At 42.7% G+C, this 18,798-nt stretch overlaps 2 protein-coding genes and 1 long non-coding RNA gene across 12 annotated transcripts in view; 2 read left to right on the plus strand and 1 right to left on the minus strand.

The window, feature by feature from the left end:
• Positions 1-2,729, plus strand: part of TNNT1 (troponin T1, slow skeletal type) — a 45,700-nt gene extending 42,971 nt beyond the window's left edge. For all 7 annotated transcript variants that reach the window (XM_087948362.1, XM_087948363.1, XM_087948366.1 and 4 more), the window contains 2 exons: positions 672-712; positions 2,474-2,729. In XM_087948362.1, coding sequence (XP_087804488.1) covers positions 672-712; positions 2,474-2,519 — 87 coding nt within the window. In that variant the 3' untranslated portion in view covers positions 2,520-2,729. The remainder of the gene's footprint in view (positions 1-671; positions 713-2,473) is intronic.
• Positions 2,730-3,755: 1,026 nt separating this feature from the next.
• LOC148129318 (uncharacterized) lies at positions 3,756-5,696 on the minus strand. The gene is made up of 2 exons (XR_015746136.1): positions 5,565-5,696; positions 3,756-4,489 (listed from the first exon to the last, which is right to left on the minus strand). It is a non-coding gene; the product is annotated as an uncharacterized LOC148129318 (long non-coding RNA).
• The window catches only part of PPP1R12C (protein phosphatase 1 regulatory subunit 12C), a 47,840-nt gene continuing 34,555 nt past the window's right edge, over positions 5,514-18,798 (plus strand). The window contains exon 1 of one of the 4 annotated variants that reach the window (XM_087948355.1): positions 5,514-5,995. In XM_087948355.1, the coding sequence (XP_087804481.1) occupies positions 5,633-5,995 (363 nt within the window). In that variant the 5' untranslated portion in view covers positions 5,514-5,632. The remainder of the gene's footprint in view (positions 5,996-18,798) is intronic. The other 3 variants (XM_087948356.1, XM_087948357.1, XM_026677429.2) reach the window with 3 other exon arrangements.

The raw sequence follows: 18,798 nt of genomic DNA on the forward strand, positions 1-18,798 counted from the left end.
ATTGCAGAATCCCCACGGTCACATGATCAAAATTCCGGCACTTGGCAAATGACTCATATTTATGACGGCTACAATAATGTGATTCCCCTTTTGTAACCTTCTGGCAAGCAAAGCCAATGGGGGAGCCAGATTCACTTAACAACCATGTTACTAACTTAACGACTGCAGTGATTCACTTAATAACTGCGGCAAGAAAGGTCGTAAAATGGGGTAAAACTCAACAAATGTTTCACTTAGCAACAGAAATGTTTCACTTAGCAACAGCAATTGTGGTGGTAAGTCAAGGGCTACCTACCCTCTATTCTCTCAAGTACTTCAAGGCCACAATTAACTCCACCATCGTCCATCGGCCAGGACAACCAAAGAATCCGGTATATAAATAATGGGCCAGCCCATTATAATACCAGCCATCTTTCTGATATCTGCGTGTGTATTAGAATCTACCCGGCTTCTGTTCTTACTGCCAGTCTTAGCTAAATTTGTCATAAGTTCTGTCAAAAAAAATGAATTACTTGGATACATTACTGAGTAAGCATGATGAACTATTTATAGTTGCTTATATAAAAAGGAAACTTTAAAAGCCAGTTATTCTTAAAAATGGAGCCTTCTATGATGCTGAAATCATATTAAACATCACTTCCATTCTGTTTTTTTTAATCTTCCCCCTCCAGATCAATATTCTGTATAATCGCATCAGCCACGCCCAGAAGTTGTGAGTAACCTGTGTGTGAATGGGAACGACATAAATCCAACAACTTTTCAAACTCAAATTCCCCTTCCCCTTATTTTCATACCCACAACCATGTGCATTTTTACTAGTGGAACACAGATATTTCTAATGTAGGATTAGATGAGCCAAACTAGATACTGTCTTTAATTCAAGTCCCGAGACAAACCAACATCTTTGTTCAATTACAGAATTTCTGACTACCATGAGCTTTGGTTGCTATGCCTTCTTTGTTTTTTTTTTACTTTGCATGTTTCTTACAGACTAATCAATGGCACTTTTCCCATAGCCACAAAAAGGTATAACAGAGCCTATAGCGCTAAGACTTGCGGGAAATGAAATTCTTTTCAGAATTGCTCATGAGGAAAACTTAAATTTCCTATGAGCTATTAGGCTCATCTTGCCAACCTTCTGATTTGCCTGGGCATGAGAAAAATGATCTTGTTGGTTACAAAGGGTGTCATTCTCATTCTATTCTATTCAATTCTATTCTATGCACTGCTCGATGCCTGAAGATAAACATTGTTCCTCCCCTTAATGATGGCTGAAGACTACATCGCTTTAGTCCAGCGTTTCTCAACCTTGTCAGCTTGAACATGTGTGGACTTCAACTCCCAGAATTCCTCAGTCAGCAATTCAAGGTTGGCTGGGAAATTCTGAGAGTTGAAAGTCTATGCATCTTCACCCAACAAAGTTGAGAAACTCTAGTTTAGTCCTGCCTACTGGAGACAACTGAATCGGGAAAGTTTGCCTTAGGGCTGGGGGAGTGAGGGTGGAAATGAACAGATTACTTTGTTCTAATCCAGATGTTTCAATTTCAAGGTCCCATCATGGAAATGTGAATGAAGCTGCATTTGAGTTATGAAATTATTCTGCTTCATTCTATTATTTTAAAAGAGAGAGATTAAGCCCACATTCCAATGCATTTTCCCTATCACACACCCTATTAGCTCTACTAAATATATGCACTTTTGCATTTACCCAATAGGGTGGTGCTGTGGCTCAGTGGTTAAGCACTGGGCTTCTCAGCTGGAAAGCCAGCAGGCCGGGTTCAAGACCTCAGCGCCATACAATGGGATGAGCTCCTGTCCTCGCCTCAGTTCCTGCCAACTTAGCAGTTTGAAAACATGCAAATGCGAGTAGATAAATAGGTACCATTTCAGTGGGAAGGTAACAGTACTCCGTTACATCACACTGGCCACATGATCACGGAAATGTCTTCGGACAGCACTAGCTCAATGGCCTTGAAATGGAGATGAGTACACACACACACCCCACAGTTGGCAATGATAGAGGAATAAAACCTGCAAGTATTTCATCACCTTTAATTACCCAATAGGAAGATGTTTTTCCCCTTCAAAATATTTGTCTATGGATGGGAGAATATTATATTGTGAGAATATTTTTTTAAAAAAAACTGAGCACCAATAAGTCGAGGTGAAAAAGGCAGCAGACATCATTTGAAGATGAGTCTTTTTGCAAATTAATGGTCACCAATGATTTGGGAGGCACAACTTGTCTGGTGAATTTTAATCCTTAGTGTAATGGATTTTCCCCGTTCTCCTTGCCTCCTCTCCATCTCTTGTTCTCTTATTTCCCTTTTCTTCTCAGTGCAATATTCTTCCCTCTCTCCCTTCCTCCCCTTCCTCCCTTCCTTCCTTTTTACATAGAAATTACACATTTGTGTGTGAATATTGTACAAAAATGTTTGCTATAATGTTGTCATATATATCTTTTCCTCAACAGCAAAAAGGGTGCTGGAAAAACCAGGCTTGGTGGTCGCTGGAAGTAAAAGGGAATCAACTCAGCATGCGGAGCCCAATCTGAAAGTCTCCCTGGCAACAGAAGTGACTGCTGATTACATCTCATCCTTTTTTCCCCCTCTTGTGTTGCTTTGTGTTGAGTTGAACGCTTTCCTGTCCCATTCCCTGACTCCTTGTCATGTGCATCTCTGACCAGTCATGTGCCACAAGCCACACAATAAATCAACCTCTCTTCTTCATGAATCTCTCCAGCAATTCAGTTTCTTTCTGATATCTATGATTGGTACAAATGGAACAATTATTTAATTGATTAAAGAAACAGGGGGGTGGGTGGAAGGTTAAAGTTGCAAAGTGATGGGAAAGGGTATTGACTTACTTGCACACATTTTTTTTCTGGTCCAGCTTTATCAATATCTTTTTATGAAACTGACTCTCTTCTTGACTTCTGTTGGAGATGCAGTATCATTTAGAGCAGGGGTCTCCAACCTTGGCAACTTTAAGACTTGTGGACTTCAATTCCCAGAGTTTCTCAGCTAGCTTTTCTGGGAGTTGAAGTCCACAAGTCTTACAGTTACCAAGGTTGGAGACCCCTGATTTAGAGCAGTGCTTCTCAACCTCAGCAGGTTCAAAATACATGGATTTCAATTCCCAGAATTCCCCAGCCAACATGCTTAAATTTGAGAAACAGAGGTTCTATTTACAACTACAGAAGCAGGCCTCTTCTTTTCTTTTGGGAATTTTTTGTTTTGTTTTTATTTATACCAGGAGTGAAGAGTTTATCATGTCTAAATTGTCTGAAGTCTCAAAGCTCCAATTTGAGGCCTCTGGATCACATTCCAACTATAATCTCTCCAAGTCAGAGGCACTGTTTTCTAGCATTTTTCTCAATAAAAATGGGAGGGAGGGAGGCAGGAAGGAAGGAATCTCTCTAGCCCCCCTCCCCCTCAAAAATCAAATCTTAATCCCATCAATATCTATGATATAGCATTGCCCATTTGGAACCATCCTTCTGCCATCTTTAGATACCTCTCCACCCCGCAAAAAAATCAAAAACAGACAGTCCCCCGAACTATCAAAAGCTTGCCTACTTCTGCTTTGCGTGTCCCAAATCCATATTAAAATATTTATCAGAGAACAGAAGATTAACAAAATAGCATACATTCTTTTGAATGTGGAAATACATCCAGTAATTGGATAGAATCCAGAAGAAATATTAATTAAAAAGGAAAAGAAAGAAAGAGAGAGAGAGAGAGAGAGAGAAGATGTGACTGTTAATTATACCCCGCCTTTACTTTCATTGTTATACAGATGTGAAGGGGTACTTGATGCTGCAATGACATGCTATGAAATTCCACTGTCAAGGTTGTTCTTGGCATCATGCTCTCTCTCATAACAGGATCACCTCTCAGATCCAGATTATCAAGCCCTCAAAAAAGTGAGGAGGGTCATGGTCTGGATCACAACTGGAAAAACTTATGTAAAAGGTTCCTTATTCACTCGATTCAATCCACGAACTGAGAGGAGTCCTAAGCAAGACCACAAGACTCTTCACAGTTGTTGCTTCACATCCCACAAAGTCAAATGTGGGCAAATGTGATTGACTTGATCAGCAAAAGGTTAAATGTAAAAAGGTCCCAAGAGCCTCCGGGAAGTCTTCTTCGCCATTTATTTCCAATGTGGAGGGAGTCATCCTGGATCAGTGTTTCTCAGCCTGGGAAACTTTAAGATGCATGGGCTTCAATTCCCAGAATGCCCCACCTATGCATCTATCCTAGATGGTGCTGTTGCATGAACCATCCACAGAAGCAATGTGAGTGGAAGAGTATTAATATTGGTGCTTTACTGCCATATAGCCACTGTGTTGGTTCAGACCTAACCTCTTACCCATGGTGAGTAAGAAACATTCTCTGTCTTTCTTGCTTGGAGTTTCTGGGTATGGTAGCTTATATAAATTAGAAGTACAGTAGTTCTGGTAGGCTTCAGACAAAAGAGTTTTCACCTATGTGTGCGGCTGTGTGTATGGAGAAAGAGGGGGGGAATGAAGGAAGAAAGGCTTGGGAACTATATAAATACAGTATAAGAAAAACAGAGATTATTTAAAATTTAAACAACAACTAAGTAATTCTGAACTCTCAAAATCTGGGCAATTAGAGGTGGACAATGAGATGCTGAACAGAAAAGAAACCTGTCTTTGAGGTCCCCCACTGATTGCAAATGAGAAGCCCAGATGTACTAGCTCCACACTGCTCAGTTCCCTTGGCACCCCTAAAAAATGTAAATTATGACTAATACACAATTATACTATTATATTTATATAGCATAAATAGACAATATAGTTAGACTGCTCGCTTAGAGGGAGCAACCGTAGACAATCAAAGCACTCTGTACTATACTTCTGCCAGGTCTATGGGTATTCAATGACATCACCTTTAAGAGTCCCAAAAATGTCAAAAAAATGTTTAGGGAGAGGGTCCATAGAGACATTCAGCTCCGCCCCGCCTTCGAAGAACCTTTAGAAGGGTTTTTCATGCTAACTTCATAAACCCCATAAAAGCCACTCCAAACAACTGTGGAAAATGTAAACGACTTGGTAGGAAGTTAGCTCAGAATCTCCCGTCGGAATTAGATCGTTTTTATAACGTTACTATTGAAACTCTTGTGGACTTCATCTCCCAGGAGCACTTGCGGGAGAGACTAACAACAATAGCGGGCAGACTATTAAACATCCTTTTTAAAAAGTTCCATAGAGATAGGAAGTACAGGTTACCGACAATGGTGATGTAGTTTTTAAGGGTAAAGGGCTAAAAAAATATATGCGACGTGTATATAAATAATAAAGTTTAAAAGGACCTGTTCCGCCCCCATGGAAAATTATGATCAAAGGCATGGGGAAACAAAGATCAATCCCTCCCGTCACACCGAGGAAGAAAAGAACAGAACAAGACTCCATTTCCCGTGATGCCCCACAAGATCTTTTCTCTCCTTCCCCCCTTCGTATTCATGTTGCCCCCCCTTTTCCTTCCCTTCTGGGTACGGAAGCCGAGAGGCGTTCCTACGGCTGCTTTTCAGCCTACCGAGGAGCTGGGCCGGGAGGGCCGCCCAGCCGGGCTGGCGGCGCCGGTGGCTGCAGCAGAGGAAGAAAATGGCGGCGCCGCTGCTCTCCTCTCCGAGGGGAGAAGGCGCCCGGGCGCGGCGGCGGGAACAGCTCCGTGCCTGGGCCGAGGCCGAGGCCGCCGCCGTCGCCGCTACTCTTCTCCCGCCTCCCGCCGACTCCGCGCCTTCACCCGCTCCGGCTGGGTTGCCGGTGTCCGCAGACGAAGCGCTGCCTCCCGCGGCGCCAGGGATGGGCTCCGGCGGCCGGCCGCGCGCGGTCCGTTTCGACGCGGCCGCCGAGTTTTTGGCCTGCTGCGCCGGCGCCGAGCTGGAAGCGGCACGGGAGATGCTCCGCGCCGACCCAGGAGCCGTGAACGGCACTAATGCCGACGGTATCAGCGCTCTCCACCAGGTTGGTAGCCTCCGTGTGGCGAGCCACGGATCCCCGAGGGAGCCCCGCCGTCGCCTCCTGTTCCTCGGCTCCCCTCTTTTGTCCTGGCCGGGCAAACACTTAGGGAGTGATTCCCGAGGAAAGGGTTTCCTCTGAGCTTGTACAGAGTGTCTTTGACTCAGGGAGGAAGATCAGGGGCGTCTCTCATGCTTGGGTCAAGTCTTTGCGGAGGGAGTTTGCAAAGCCTCCGCGTGCACTGGGAACATCACTAATATGTGGGCTCAGCTTTGGAGTGGGTTATTGGTTTTGGAGCCTGTTTTCAAAAATGCTTTCCTGCGGTATTTCCCAGCTGCGGCTGTAGTGATATTTATGGGATCATATCTAGAGAGTGGCAGATCCTTTCTAAGGATCTGTCAGGAATCTATTCTGCTGAGCTGCTGCCATCCCCATCCATGCACATATCTGGCATCCCATTTAGCAATTTGAGTTTTATTAGCCAGGCAGCTGCTTTGCAAAGTGATGGCAACTCCAGCTTGCAATTGAATAATATATGCAGGTTGCACATGCAGAATGAAAATGAAGGCATGTTCCTCTGCCGTAGTGGTTCGGAAGAAAATGTTATTTTGGTGCAGGGTGGTTGCCTACAGTGATTTACCAATAAGTGGGAAAAACATTCCTTAGTCACTTGGCAACCTAAGGGGAGCATTCTTTTATTTCTAATTTAATCATCATGAATCTGTAGTACAGCTGTAGCATCTAACTGCCCTGGTGATTATGTTCCATCAAGTTTTTAGCGATCACACACAGATGTTTTCCATGATAATCTAGCCTATTCTTTCCAGTCTTCTGGAGATATTTCTACTATAACAGTCTGTCCTTTTTGCTTCTGGTTGTTGTCATCTTTCCTTTCCTTCCACCTTTCTCATCAATAGAGCCTTTTCCAGAGATCTGGTTCCTAATGTGCCTGAAGTAGGATTATTTGAGCCTGGGCATTTGTGCCTCCAGTGAAAACTCCAGATTGATACCTTCTAGCATTTAAGGAAGAAAAAAAAAAATCTTCCCAGGCCAGTTTGTTAGATTTTTATCCTGTCTTTATTATTTTATACTCAAGGAAGTGAACATGCCACCCTCCTCCTATTTTCCCAGAACAACAATCCTTTGAAGTGAGTAGGGCTGAGAGAGATTGACTGGCTCAAAGACACTCAGTTGCCTTTCATGCCTAAAGTGGGATTAGAACTCACAGTCTCTTGGCTTCCAGGCCATCACCTCAAATTGGCGCTCTGTAGTGATCCCATAGCTGGAGATGTTGGGGATCCAATTCCTCTCTTCCTCTTGATTTTAGAAGTCACTTTCCACACAGGAAGGACAAGTGATTCATTCTGCTTTCATCTTTGAAAGATCAGATGAGGCCATCTCAAGTTCTGCCTTGGTGGGTTCTCAATGTGTTCCTACACAAACCTTGAAAGAACGGGAAACAGGTTTTGCCTTTACACCACTCTTTAATTTCCACCACTGTTGGAACCAGCTTGTAATTTCAAAGGCTGGGTGTGCTGAGCCAAATGTCTTATCATAGTTTGGTGCAGATTGTGTAATCCAGTAAGATTGGCTTCCCATAGCGTAATGAACCCAAAGGCTTCCTGAGTAAGAGAATTTCTGCCTTTCCCTGCAGCACTCACACTGTTTTCATGATGGCTAAAGAAGATGCTGTTTGACAGGTCCTAAAAAAGGTCAGTCGAGAAAACATGAATTAGAAACTGGAGGCCTTTAATGCTTAGCCAGTTCATTACACTATTTATCTAACTTCCTATGATACCAGTCTTGTACATAAGCACGTGTTACTTTACTGACCCAAGATTTTCCCCAATCTTACATGTATGTATCTGTATTATATAGTCAACTCTTGAAGCCAAAAAATTATTTTTGCTTTCTTTTCTGGTTACCTGGAATTGATTGCAAGCAACCAAATGAACTGCTGTTATATGTGTTGGTCTCTTTTTATGAGACACATTTACATAGTATATCAAGCTAGCGGTCAATCCATACAGCTTTATCCTGCTAATATATGTATATGACTACCTCAAGAAATCATGTATGGAAATGAAAGCTTTCTGTAATGTCTGAATTCAATTCTAGTTTGTAAAGAATTAAACATTGGTACGTTCTAGGTTTGGAGATGGTAAGTCTTTTAGACCAAGTTCACTACTAGTAAGAGAACTAAAGGATGAACAAATGCTGAATTTTCACATGGTTTTAAGCCAGTTTTCTTTCATCATGGCATGTTGAAAAAGCTACAGTGATAAAATCAGAGGTGATATTCAGCAGGTTCTGACCAGTTCTGGAGAACTGGTAGTGGAAATGTTGAGGAGCTTGGAGAACTGGCAAATACCACCTCTGACTGGCCCTGCCCCCATCTATTCACTGCCTGAGTCCCAGCTGATGAGCTGGGTCTTCTTTTGTTGCCCTGCACAGGAGAATGGAGCTGGAAAGCAGGTTAGTGGGGTGGGGAAGGAATGCAGATTTTGCAGTAACCTTCCCCCAGGAGTGGGGTGGGAATGGAGATTTTGCAGTATCCTTCCCCTGCCATGCCCACCAAGCCACGCCCACAGAACCAGTAGTAAAAATATTTGAATCCCACCACTGGATAAAAACATACTTCCTTGCTACTGGTGTAGTTGTTTTCACACAATATACATATATAAAATGATGTCTTACTATGATAAATGAATCCAGTTGTTGTGTGCTGACTTTGTTCGTGGTAAGCTGAGTTTCTTTAGAATCTTAACTATTGTTCTATTCAAAAGTGGCTAGTCATACTTTTGTGAACATGATTTGTGATCATCCAAACTATGCTTCAAACTTCTACAATCCTCCTTTTCTTCAAGGTTCTCTTTATTGGTGCTGTCTGAGCTTTGTGGTTTTCTTGCAGATGTTTCCTTATCAAATTAGGTAACATCATCAATGCTAGATGTAGCACTGATGATGTTACTTAGTTTGGTAACGAAATGTCTGCAAGAAAACCACCAACCACCATCAGAAAGCACCAAGGACCCCAGAGTTCAACCCTGAGCTACAAATTTTCTCTTATATTGGTCCTTTTCCTTGTTTCTTGAACAGTCAAGTTACAACTGCTATTTCAAAGAGAATGGTAAAATACAATCTTCCTGAGTAAGGGAGAACAACACAATCCCTATTCAGGCTGAAATGTGTTTAATGCTGCAGCCCTAAATCCGTGATGGCAAACCTATGGCACACATGCCACAGGTGGCACGCGGAGCCATTTGTGCGGGCACGCAAGCCCCAGCCAAACTTACCTGCACCGCACATGCGCATGCCTCCCAGCTGATTTTCGGCCCATTTGAGCCCGTTTTTTGCCCTCCCAGAGGCTCGAGGGAAGCCTCTGCAGCCTCGGGAGGCCGAAAAACGGGCCGCCTGGAAATACCAGAAATGCTTCTGTCGAGCCTCTGGGAGGGCGAAAACGGCCTCCAAAGGGCTGAAAATCAGCTGGGAGGCACGCGCATGCGTGGTGCAGGTAAGGGGGCAAGGTGGGGTGTCGCGTGTGCATGTGCAGGGGGGGGGCGCATTGCATTGTGGGTGTGCGCGTGCGCTTTCAGCACACCACAACAAAACGATTCGCCATCACTGCCCTAAGTCTTGATCTTACTGCAGTGTAGATGATGGACTGAAGAACTCTCATCCATACAGGCGGGTTCTGATTAGTTGGCTATCTGGAAAGGATGGTTTTGTTTTGTTTTTTTTCCAGTGGAAGGAAATACAATTATCTTGCTTCTCCTTTCCTTGACAACCAAGGTTGGTAACCACAAAATCTAGCCAGCAATCTTTGTAGTTGTGACCTTCATTGCACTGAAATAGATCTCAAATCTGAATATTCTCCCTTTGTACCCGGCCAGGGTAGGTTCAGCAATCAATACTAGGATAACTGGTTAAAACGGAGGGGTCCAGAAACAAGGCTGTCCGTATTGGGTATAAATTTATTAAGGAATATTATTGATTATAGATGACTGCGAGGTATTTATTTGTTCTTTAAACTGCAGTTTGTTTTGGGTTCCTTCACCAAGTTCCCATCAAATACAAGGTTATGCCTAAAATAAATCCATCTTCCCTGGGTTTCTCATTAGAAGGCACTGGGGCTGCTGTCTCTTCGGTATTGTTCCCCCACCCCCTTTAATTTCACTCCTGTAAAATTTTCCATTACTTCATCTTCTTGAAGCAGTTTGGCTTCTTGCCCTGCTCCCCATCCTCCCACCCTCTCCAGATACCAATTTGTCAAACTGGCTAGGTAGTTGGAGAGGAACAGGTCTTGCTTTCCTCCCCTGTCAAGTTTACTGTTCCGGAGTCTTTAAGGCCAGTAATTGAGGTGGGGGGAGGGCATGAGGAAGTGGCTGGTTGGGTCATGACATGATATAGGTAGTCCTTGACTTACGACCACAGTTAAGTGAATCACTGCAGTTGATGAGATAATAACTCGGTTAAGTGAATTTGGCTTCCCTGTTGGTTTTGCTTGTCACCTTTTTTGTCACAAAAAGGGATTCCATGACCTCGGGACACAGCAAGGATCATAAATATGAACTGCTTGTCAAGCATCTGAATTTTGGTCACATGATCTTGGGGATGCTGAAAAATGGTCGTAAGTCACGTTTTCCAGTGCTGTTGTGATTTTGAATGGTCACTAAATGAACTGTTGTAAGTTGGGGATTATTTCTACTGCGATCTAGAGGTTACTATGTCAAGACTTAAACCCGTTATTCCACATCCTGCACTTTGAGATGAGAAAGAGGTGAGTTTTGCCCCCATTTTATGACATTTCCTGCCACAGTTGTTAAGTGAATCACTGCAGTTAAGTTAGCAACTCAGTTGTTAAGTGAATTGGGTTTCCCCATTGACTTTGCTTGTCAGAAGATTGCAAAAGGTGATCACATGACCCCAGTACACTTGAACTGTCATAAATACGAATCAGTCGCCAAACATCTGAATTTTGATCACATGTTGTTGTAACTTTGAACGACACTAAACGAACTGTTGTTCGTTGAGGACTCTCTATATGCCACTTTTTCTTTTGAAATGGAAGGATTAAAGATACAAACAAAATTAGGGAACGATGATGCTTTGCACATTGCACCAAATGTTTATGTTTCCTTCAGTGTTCTGGAAACTATGAGTGTCGCCTCTGATGTGCCTGCTTCTTGGAACACCAGCCCGAGCAGCATTCCCTGGATTATTCAGCCTAAGCAAGAGACTGTTTGGAGGTGATAGAATTGCCATTTTGAGATGAAGTGGAAGCCTCCCCACTAGTTCAGTTAACGTCAAACTGGTGGTCTCCAGATGCGTTGGGACTGGGAACTTTGCAAAGTTGCATCACAGCTGGAAAGTGTCAAGTTGGAGAAGCCAGCTGCAGAAGGCTGGAACTGATTAAGAGATTCAAAATACAGAAAAGGAAGTAAGATAAATGCTAGGAAGAAGTCCTCAGTCATATTTTTTTGATTTGGGTGTGTAGTACCCTGTTTCTCCAACAATACGGCCTCCCCCAATAGGAAGTCCCAGCATGTTTTATAGGCATGAAATGAAATTAAGCCCCTCCCCCCCCAAATTAAAGCCTATATTAAAACATGCAAAATGGGGGGGAATGGTGGGGGGGCTTGCCGTTAGGAAGTACATTTGTTGCACACCCGGATATGGTGCTGCCTGCGTTGACCCCGATATGAAGTGCCCCACCAACGCCGAGGTCAACATCCAAGCCATCGCTGCCCGCCCGCCCGAAGATGCAAGGGGGGAGAATTAAGTCACCCCCGAAAAGATGGCCTAGCCATTTTTTCAGGGCTCAAAAATAAATAAATACCCGGCCTTATTATATGAGAAACACGGTAGTTGCTTTCACGGGATGGGGATAGGTGGATTTAATGACCTTTATAATCACTTCTCACTCTGTTTCATGCATAGAGTTAGCTGAAACTAGAACATTAATAGATAAATGGATGCTTGCTTTACTCTGCAAGGGTGTTGCCCCCCCTCCCCAATTTTTATATTGATCTGAGGGCCACAATTGACTGTTTCAGTGCCAGATAATATCGCACAACACAAAGATGGTAGAAGAGATGACAAATTGGAAGTAACCAGGATAAAACTAATGATTTTTAACTTTCCTTTGATGCCAAATTAAAAGCTATAATTCAGGACAACCTTTAGGGAAGACCGAAGGCCACATCCAAAAGGAAAAATGGTATATGGAGCCTGGAAAAATCTTAATTTTTCAAAAGAAGCTGCTCCACGTATGCTTTAACAGCTCTCCTGTTATTAAAAATGCAGCCAACACTGATCTTCTAAGCAATGAGCACAAAAGGTGATCCTATGATACAGCCCTGGGCAGGGGGCAATTTGGCCCTGTTAAGGTAGTCATTTATGGAGCTGCAACCTGTTTTCCAGCTGTTCCCATGATTGGCTTGGGATCTAGTTATTCTCAGAGCCCAAGGACTTTCTCCTTGCCATGTATTGCCAGAAGTCCTGGATGCTTGTTCTTTGTGCCAGGTTGCCCTCTGACTTTTGGCAAAGCAGAATTTAGAAGGGTTGTAGGAGCACATGACCTGTGCACAGCTGGAAATATGTTGCAGGACGAGGCCTCTTTCTTCAGTTTCCCTTGATCCTGAAAGAAAAAAAAACAACCCTGGGAATTATGCATAGAACCAGTTTCCAAAGTGTAGCCATAAATACTCAGAATAGTGGGTAAGCTTGAGATATTTGCATGGCTTTTTAAAAAGGCAGCGTGTCCTTCTGTTTTGGAGGAGGAGGAGGTCTAGCTTCAACTGAGAATTTAAAAGATCAAAAACCCGAGAAGCCATAACAGTATCTGTTGAATATATAGTCAACGTGGTTTCAATTTAAACCAGCTCATGATTTCTTCCCTCTTAAAATTCTAGTCCTTGTAATTTCAAATACATGCCACTCAAATAAACACTCAAATAGGTACTATACGAATGTTATCCCTCTCTCAGTGCTGAGGTACTTTAGTATCTAGTAGAGTTTTGCAATGCGATGGGAAATTTAAAAGGATTCTGGTTTAATCAGAATTCAGATGTTACAACATTTTTCAGGTTGCAAACATTTCATTTATGAGGGAACTATATATATTTAGATGCTGCCGTCTTTGGAACAGGCAAGTAAACAAGAATGTTCTTCTAAAAATACATGATTTCCCTGAGGCAGAGGGGGCATTTTGCAGGTGGGTGGTTCACACTGAGAGAAAATCTTGGCACGTGGCCCTAGCAAGCCTGGGATCCTCATCTCTTACAGCGTTGTTACCATTACTCAGACTCTCAACTCTTCAAATGGATGGTGTGCTGCTTTGGAGGAGGATCGGGGCCCAGAATCCTGGGCTCATTAGATAGAAGAAGCAGGGCCTAAGAAGGAAACCTTGGGTGGCTTTATGGCCCTGGTCCGTTCGGGAATGTTTCTGCAACCAAAGCGAATTGTTCTCCTTTGGCGGGAAATAAGCATTTGATTTTTGAGCAGAGGCTACTGTGTTGATCCTCACTTGGCTTGTGAAACAGACGGGATCTCTTCCCTCTTATCTCCTGGGCCATTTCATCCAAAAGAACAGTCCTGTCCTGTCTCTCAGTTGGTCTTTTTGACCCAAATGAGAGTAGGAGAAGAAGAGAAGGTGTGTTTTGCTTTGTTTTTGAGGCGACGGAGTCTCATATCTCGGGTAGAAATTATTTGCATCCATGTTCTCAAAAACCTGCCCGTGGTTTTCTTACCTTTGAAGAAGTGGAATCTGGTAAATAGCTCCAGCTCGGCTATCTTGGGTGACTTTCTTTCCCAGGCATTCTACCTGCCTCATTACACAACATAACTAGTCTATTCGTTTATGATGAAGGCAACCAGTGGGATACAAGTAGCACTGGTCTAAAAACTGCAATTGAGATCGGAACTATCGTTTGCTAAGCAATGAAGTTTTTAAATGAGTGATGCCTGATTTATTATCTTTTTGCCATGGTTGTTAAGTGAATCATGCAGTTGTTAAACAAAAACCCCATCGACTTTGCTTGTGGGAAGTTGCCTGAGAAAATCACAGCTGGAGTAAATACATATTGGTTGCCCCATCGCCTGAATTTTAATTGTGTGACCATGTGAATGTTGTAATGGTTGTAAGCATGAGGACCATCCTAAGTCACTTTTTCTAGGACCTTTGTAACTTTGTAATTGTCATTAAATGAGTGGTCGTAAGTCAGGGACCACTGGTATAAAAATTAGTAGAAGCTAAGAGCTCATTAAGGTACACTGGGTATCTGTGTTATAAATTCTCGTGTAAACCTAGGAAGATAGGGTTGAATTTATGAAGGAATATTCAAGAAGGGATCTTAAACTTTGCACTGGTCAGGGAGAAGATTTTACTGTTCTACAAATCTCTGCCTCCCCATTTGTAATAAACCAAATGTATAACACAATACAAACTCATGTTCAAAATCTGCACAATAGCAGTGCATAAATTGTTGCGTTGAATTTGCATAAACCAGGTTGCTTATATTACAGTATTCTTGTTCGCCTAGCATAGATTTTTGAAGCATTTTATTTAAAATGGAATGTGTATAGCAGGATGGATCAATTTAAATCACACTTTAATTCTGTTTTAAATCATCCAACAGGAAATCCGATTTAAATGTCTGGTTTAAATTAAATTTGCCATTGGTTGTTCATGGTTTTTTTTTTTTCCAAAGGTGTGAATCTGATAACTGAATTGTGTTACTTGATAACCCGGTATTGTATTTTAGAGTCTACTGTAAGCCATATGCCGTGCACAAAATAAATGGTGTTCTGTAATCTCTGTTTATCAGCAGATATTGCTGCAATCTGTCAGGAATGTTAATTCTGCTGTGCTTTTTTAAAAAAAAATACTTTATTTCCTATCATACAATGAGCCAGAGTTTGCCAGCATTCTCCACTTTTGCTGGCGCCTTGCACTTATGGCTGACAAACCACACCCTGTGTTTTGTTCTTTTGCAGTTCTCGGGAAAGAGATTTGGCTTCATTTCACCAATTTGGATGACACTAATAAATTATAGTTTGGGTCATTTGTGGTTTAGACACACCTGTTGGAGAAAGGAGCTAGTGGAAACATTACAGGCTTGTTTGTTTCCTAGTTTATTTAATCTGGGATTCTGGAGGATTGTTGTGTCATCTGAACATTTAACTAACTCCTATCCTAGACCAACTCTCATAAGCATTCAGTAACAACCCTCTTATCCAACCTGTATCTCTGCTTTTTTCAGTCTAAAAGCCCAGAACATTTGAGCAGCAGATCTAACCAGCTGAGCTAGAGTTGTTGTTGTTGTTGTTGTTGTTTTGAGAAAAAAATCTGAAATGTATAAGGATTAGTGACCCCTTGGCCAGGATTATTTTCTGTAAAGTGTAGCATATCATACAGCCATGTTGTAATGCGGTTTGCTTTGACCATGATGTATGTATAAATCCAGCTGTTCTGGAATAGCATTATGTACTGTATAGATCACCTAAGTGGGGAATGCACTAGCTATAGCATGCTTACGATACAAGGTAATTATTGTTTTTGAAATGGCTTAACCTTTATTTTTCTCTACCATATAGCTTGGTTAGTGAGTACCAAAAATCCAGATGACTACCAGATAACTGCAGAGATGTACAGTAATCTTCAGCTATTTGCTGTCATCTAAGGGCATCTGGAATTTTGCAGCCTAAAATGTGGGAATTTAGGGATGGGATTTGTGTTTTTATAAAATCTCAGTTTCAAAATTCGGCACTTCTATCTGTGGCATGGCTTAGATTGGCCCTAGAGAAACGATGGAGCCCAACATTTCTGTTGCTAAGTGGGACTACTGTTAAAAGTGAATTTAGCCTCATTTTACAATCTTTCTTGTCACAGTTGTTGAATGAATCACTGCGGTTGTTAAGTTAGTCACATGGTTGTCAAGTGAACCTGGTTCCTCCATCGACTTTGCTTGTCAGAAGGTGGCGAAAGGTGATCACATGACCCCAGGTCACTACAATCGTCATAAATATGAGACAGTTGACAAGTGTCTGAATTTTGACTATGTGATCAGAGGGATGCTACAACGATCGTCAGTCTGAAAAACGGCCATAAGTCACTTTATTCAGTGCTGTTGTAACTTTGAATGGTCACTAACTGTTGTAAGTGGAGGACTACCTCTAGGTGTAGGTGTGAGAACAGCAGCACTTTTATTGAGTCTGTCTTCTGCACCTCTATAACTGTCTGGTTTGGTTCTGCAACCCAACAGGACAGTCACAGACTTCAGAGAGTAATTAGGACTGCAGAAAAAACAATTACTACCAACCTGCCTTCAGTCGAGGTCCACGAGTCAAAAAGAGGGCTGTGAAAATATTTACAGACCCCTCACATCCTGGACTTAAACTGTTTCAACTCCTTCCCTCAAAACGACGCTATAGAGCATTGCACACCAGAACAACTAGACACAAGAACAGTTTTTCCTCAAACGCCATCACTCTGCTAAACAAATAATCCCCTCAACACTGTTCAACTATTACTAAATCTGCACTACTATTACTATTAATCCTCCCACCCTTCCTTTCACCCATCTCCTCCCACATATAACTGTATGACTGTAACCTTGTTGCTTGCATCCTTACAATTTATATTGACTGTTTCCTAGTATGATTTGATTGCTTGTTGTACCCTATGACTGTTATTAAGTGTTGTAACTGATGATTCTTGACTTTCGACGAATGTATCTTTTCTTTTATGTACACTGAGAGCATCTGCACCAAGACAAATTCCTTGTGTGTCCAATCGCACTTGGCCAATAAAGAATTCTATTCTATTCCATTGGAAGTGGGCAAAATGCATTGACTGTCCATGGTGCGAGGGCTACTCCACTTATTTTTTTCTCCTGGATGGTGGCCTGGATTGACGCATTCAGCAAACTTGCTCATGTCCTCGGGGAGTTGCTGGAAATCAGACAGCACCAAAAAAGGCACGATGGAAGGATGTCTTAGTGGGTGCAAAGCAATCTGTTGAGCCTCCAACGAACCCCAAGACCTTTTCTCCCTTAACCGGCCTTCTGAGAGAACGCTCAAGTTGAACCTATCTGCCCCCGCCAGCATCCTCAATTTTTCTTCCTTTCTTTTTTGAAGAATGTCTCCTCTTCTGTGGCTCTTTGATATCATATACCCATCTGCTGTTATTGCTTCAGTCGGTTTTATTTTGCATGGCTTGACTGCGGATCCAAAACCTGTTATTAAAGGCAGATGAAAGCCGTGAGCAAAAGCAGCTGCCTTCAGTTCTGATGCCTTTTGTGCCTGAAAGAAGAAAAGTAGCACAGCTGCATTTTTCTGACATTAGAAGAGACATCAAAGATTTACTGGTCCAATTTTCTTCCTTCTCCCTCCCCACCTCCAAGTTTTGGTAGATGCTGAAATCTCCTGTGATTATTTTTTGACATACATACATACATACATACACACACACACACACACCATCTTGCAGCATATCTGGTGTGGAGTGTAAAAGGAGCCCTTTGAGAATTAGCACCTTAAAAAAAAAAGAACCACTGCCTATTGCTTTGAATATAATATCATGCTATGACTTTCCATCTAAATCAGGGATGTCTAGCCTTGGCAACTTAAAAAACTTGTGGACTTCAATTCCCAGAATTCCCCTGCTAGCATTGTTTCCCAGCCAGCAGAGTTGTGCAATTCCTCTCCCAGAATTCTGGGAGTTGAAGTCCACAAGTCTTAAAAGTTGCCACGGTTTAACACCATTGATCTAAATAATAAAAGCCCTTCGTGTGTTTTCCCTGCTTTCTCACCTCACTTTCACAGACTTCCTCCTTGCATAAATCAGAGTTTGCCTTTTCATCCAAATCATAGTTATCTCAGAGTGCAACTTCCCACATGTTATTTCTGAACCCAGTCAGATTGCTCTATGTCAGGGGTGTCAAACTCGAGGGCCACGGGCTGAATCCCCCCCCCCCGCCCGCCCGGCAAGGTGCGTAGATCTGGCTCATGAGGCCGCCCTGGAAACAGCAAAGGACCGGCCCCGTGGTTCCTTTGCCAGTGAAAACAGAGCTCGGGAGAGACGCATGCAGCCCTCCCAGGCTCCGCTTTCTGCTGGGACGGCCTCCTGCTGCCCTCTGCCAGTGAAAATGGAGCTGGGGGGGGGAGGGTGCGGCAGAGCACTCAGGCCGCCACAGATGCCCCCAACACAAGTAATGTCAAGCTGGCGACATCCATGGCAAGCTGGCCTTGCCCACCCTGGCTCCCCAAGATCAAACACAACCCTGACGCGCCCTTCAGTGAAATTGAGTTTGACACCCCTGATCTATGTGATCTATCCATGTGGCTGCCACTTGATGGTACATAATCAAATCAGGTCAAACATGGTTTGTGCTATCAAATCCAAATCAGTGGGCCAGACTTTGAAGCAACCCTGAAACTGTGGCTTAGTCCTGGTTTCAAGGGGGGGGGTCAAAAAGTTTCCTTTCTGATGATATTTAAGAAGCCATCAAAGACCTGGCTTTTCCAGGCTTTTGAGAAGGGTGAAGGTTAAGCCCCTGCTGGGTGGTTATATGTTGACTTTCGGTTGCTCATTATCTCCTTTTTTGTCTTTTTTGTTTTAACCTTTTAAGCTGCTGGCGTCACAGGCAGATGATAATCTATATAAATAAGTAAATAATAGTTTTGCTTCATTGTGTTTTGGGTCAGGCCTAACATTGCATGATATAGCTTTCCCTGGAAACTTAAGTGATCATATCTCTTGCCTATCCATTCATATCTTACCTCTAGAAATAAAATGTAAGTTTTCT

This window comes from Notechis scutatus, chromosome Z, assembly GCF_049901735.1.
Source record: "Notechis scutatus isolate UNSWTSFEM ecotype Mainland chromosome Z, rNotScu1.2, whole genome shotgun sequence".
Taxonomy (NCBI): domain Eukaryota; kingdom Metazoa; phylum Chordata; class Lepidosauria; order Squamata; family Elapidae; genus Notechis; species Notechis scutatus.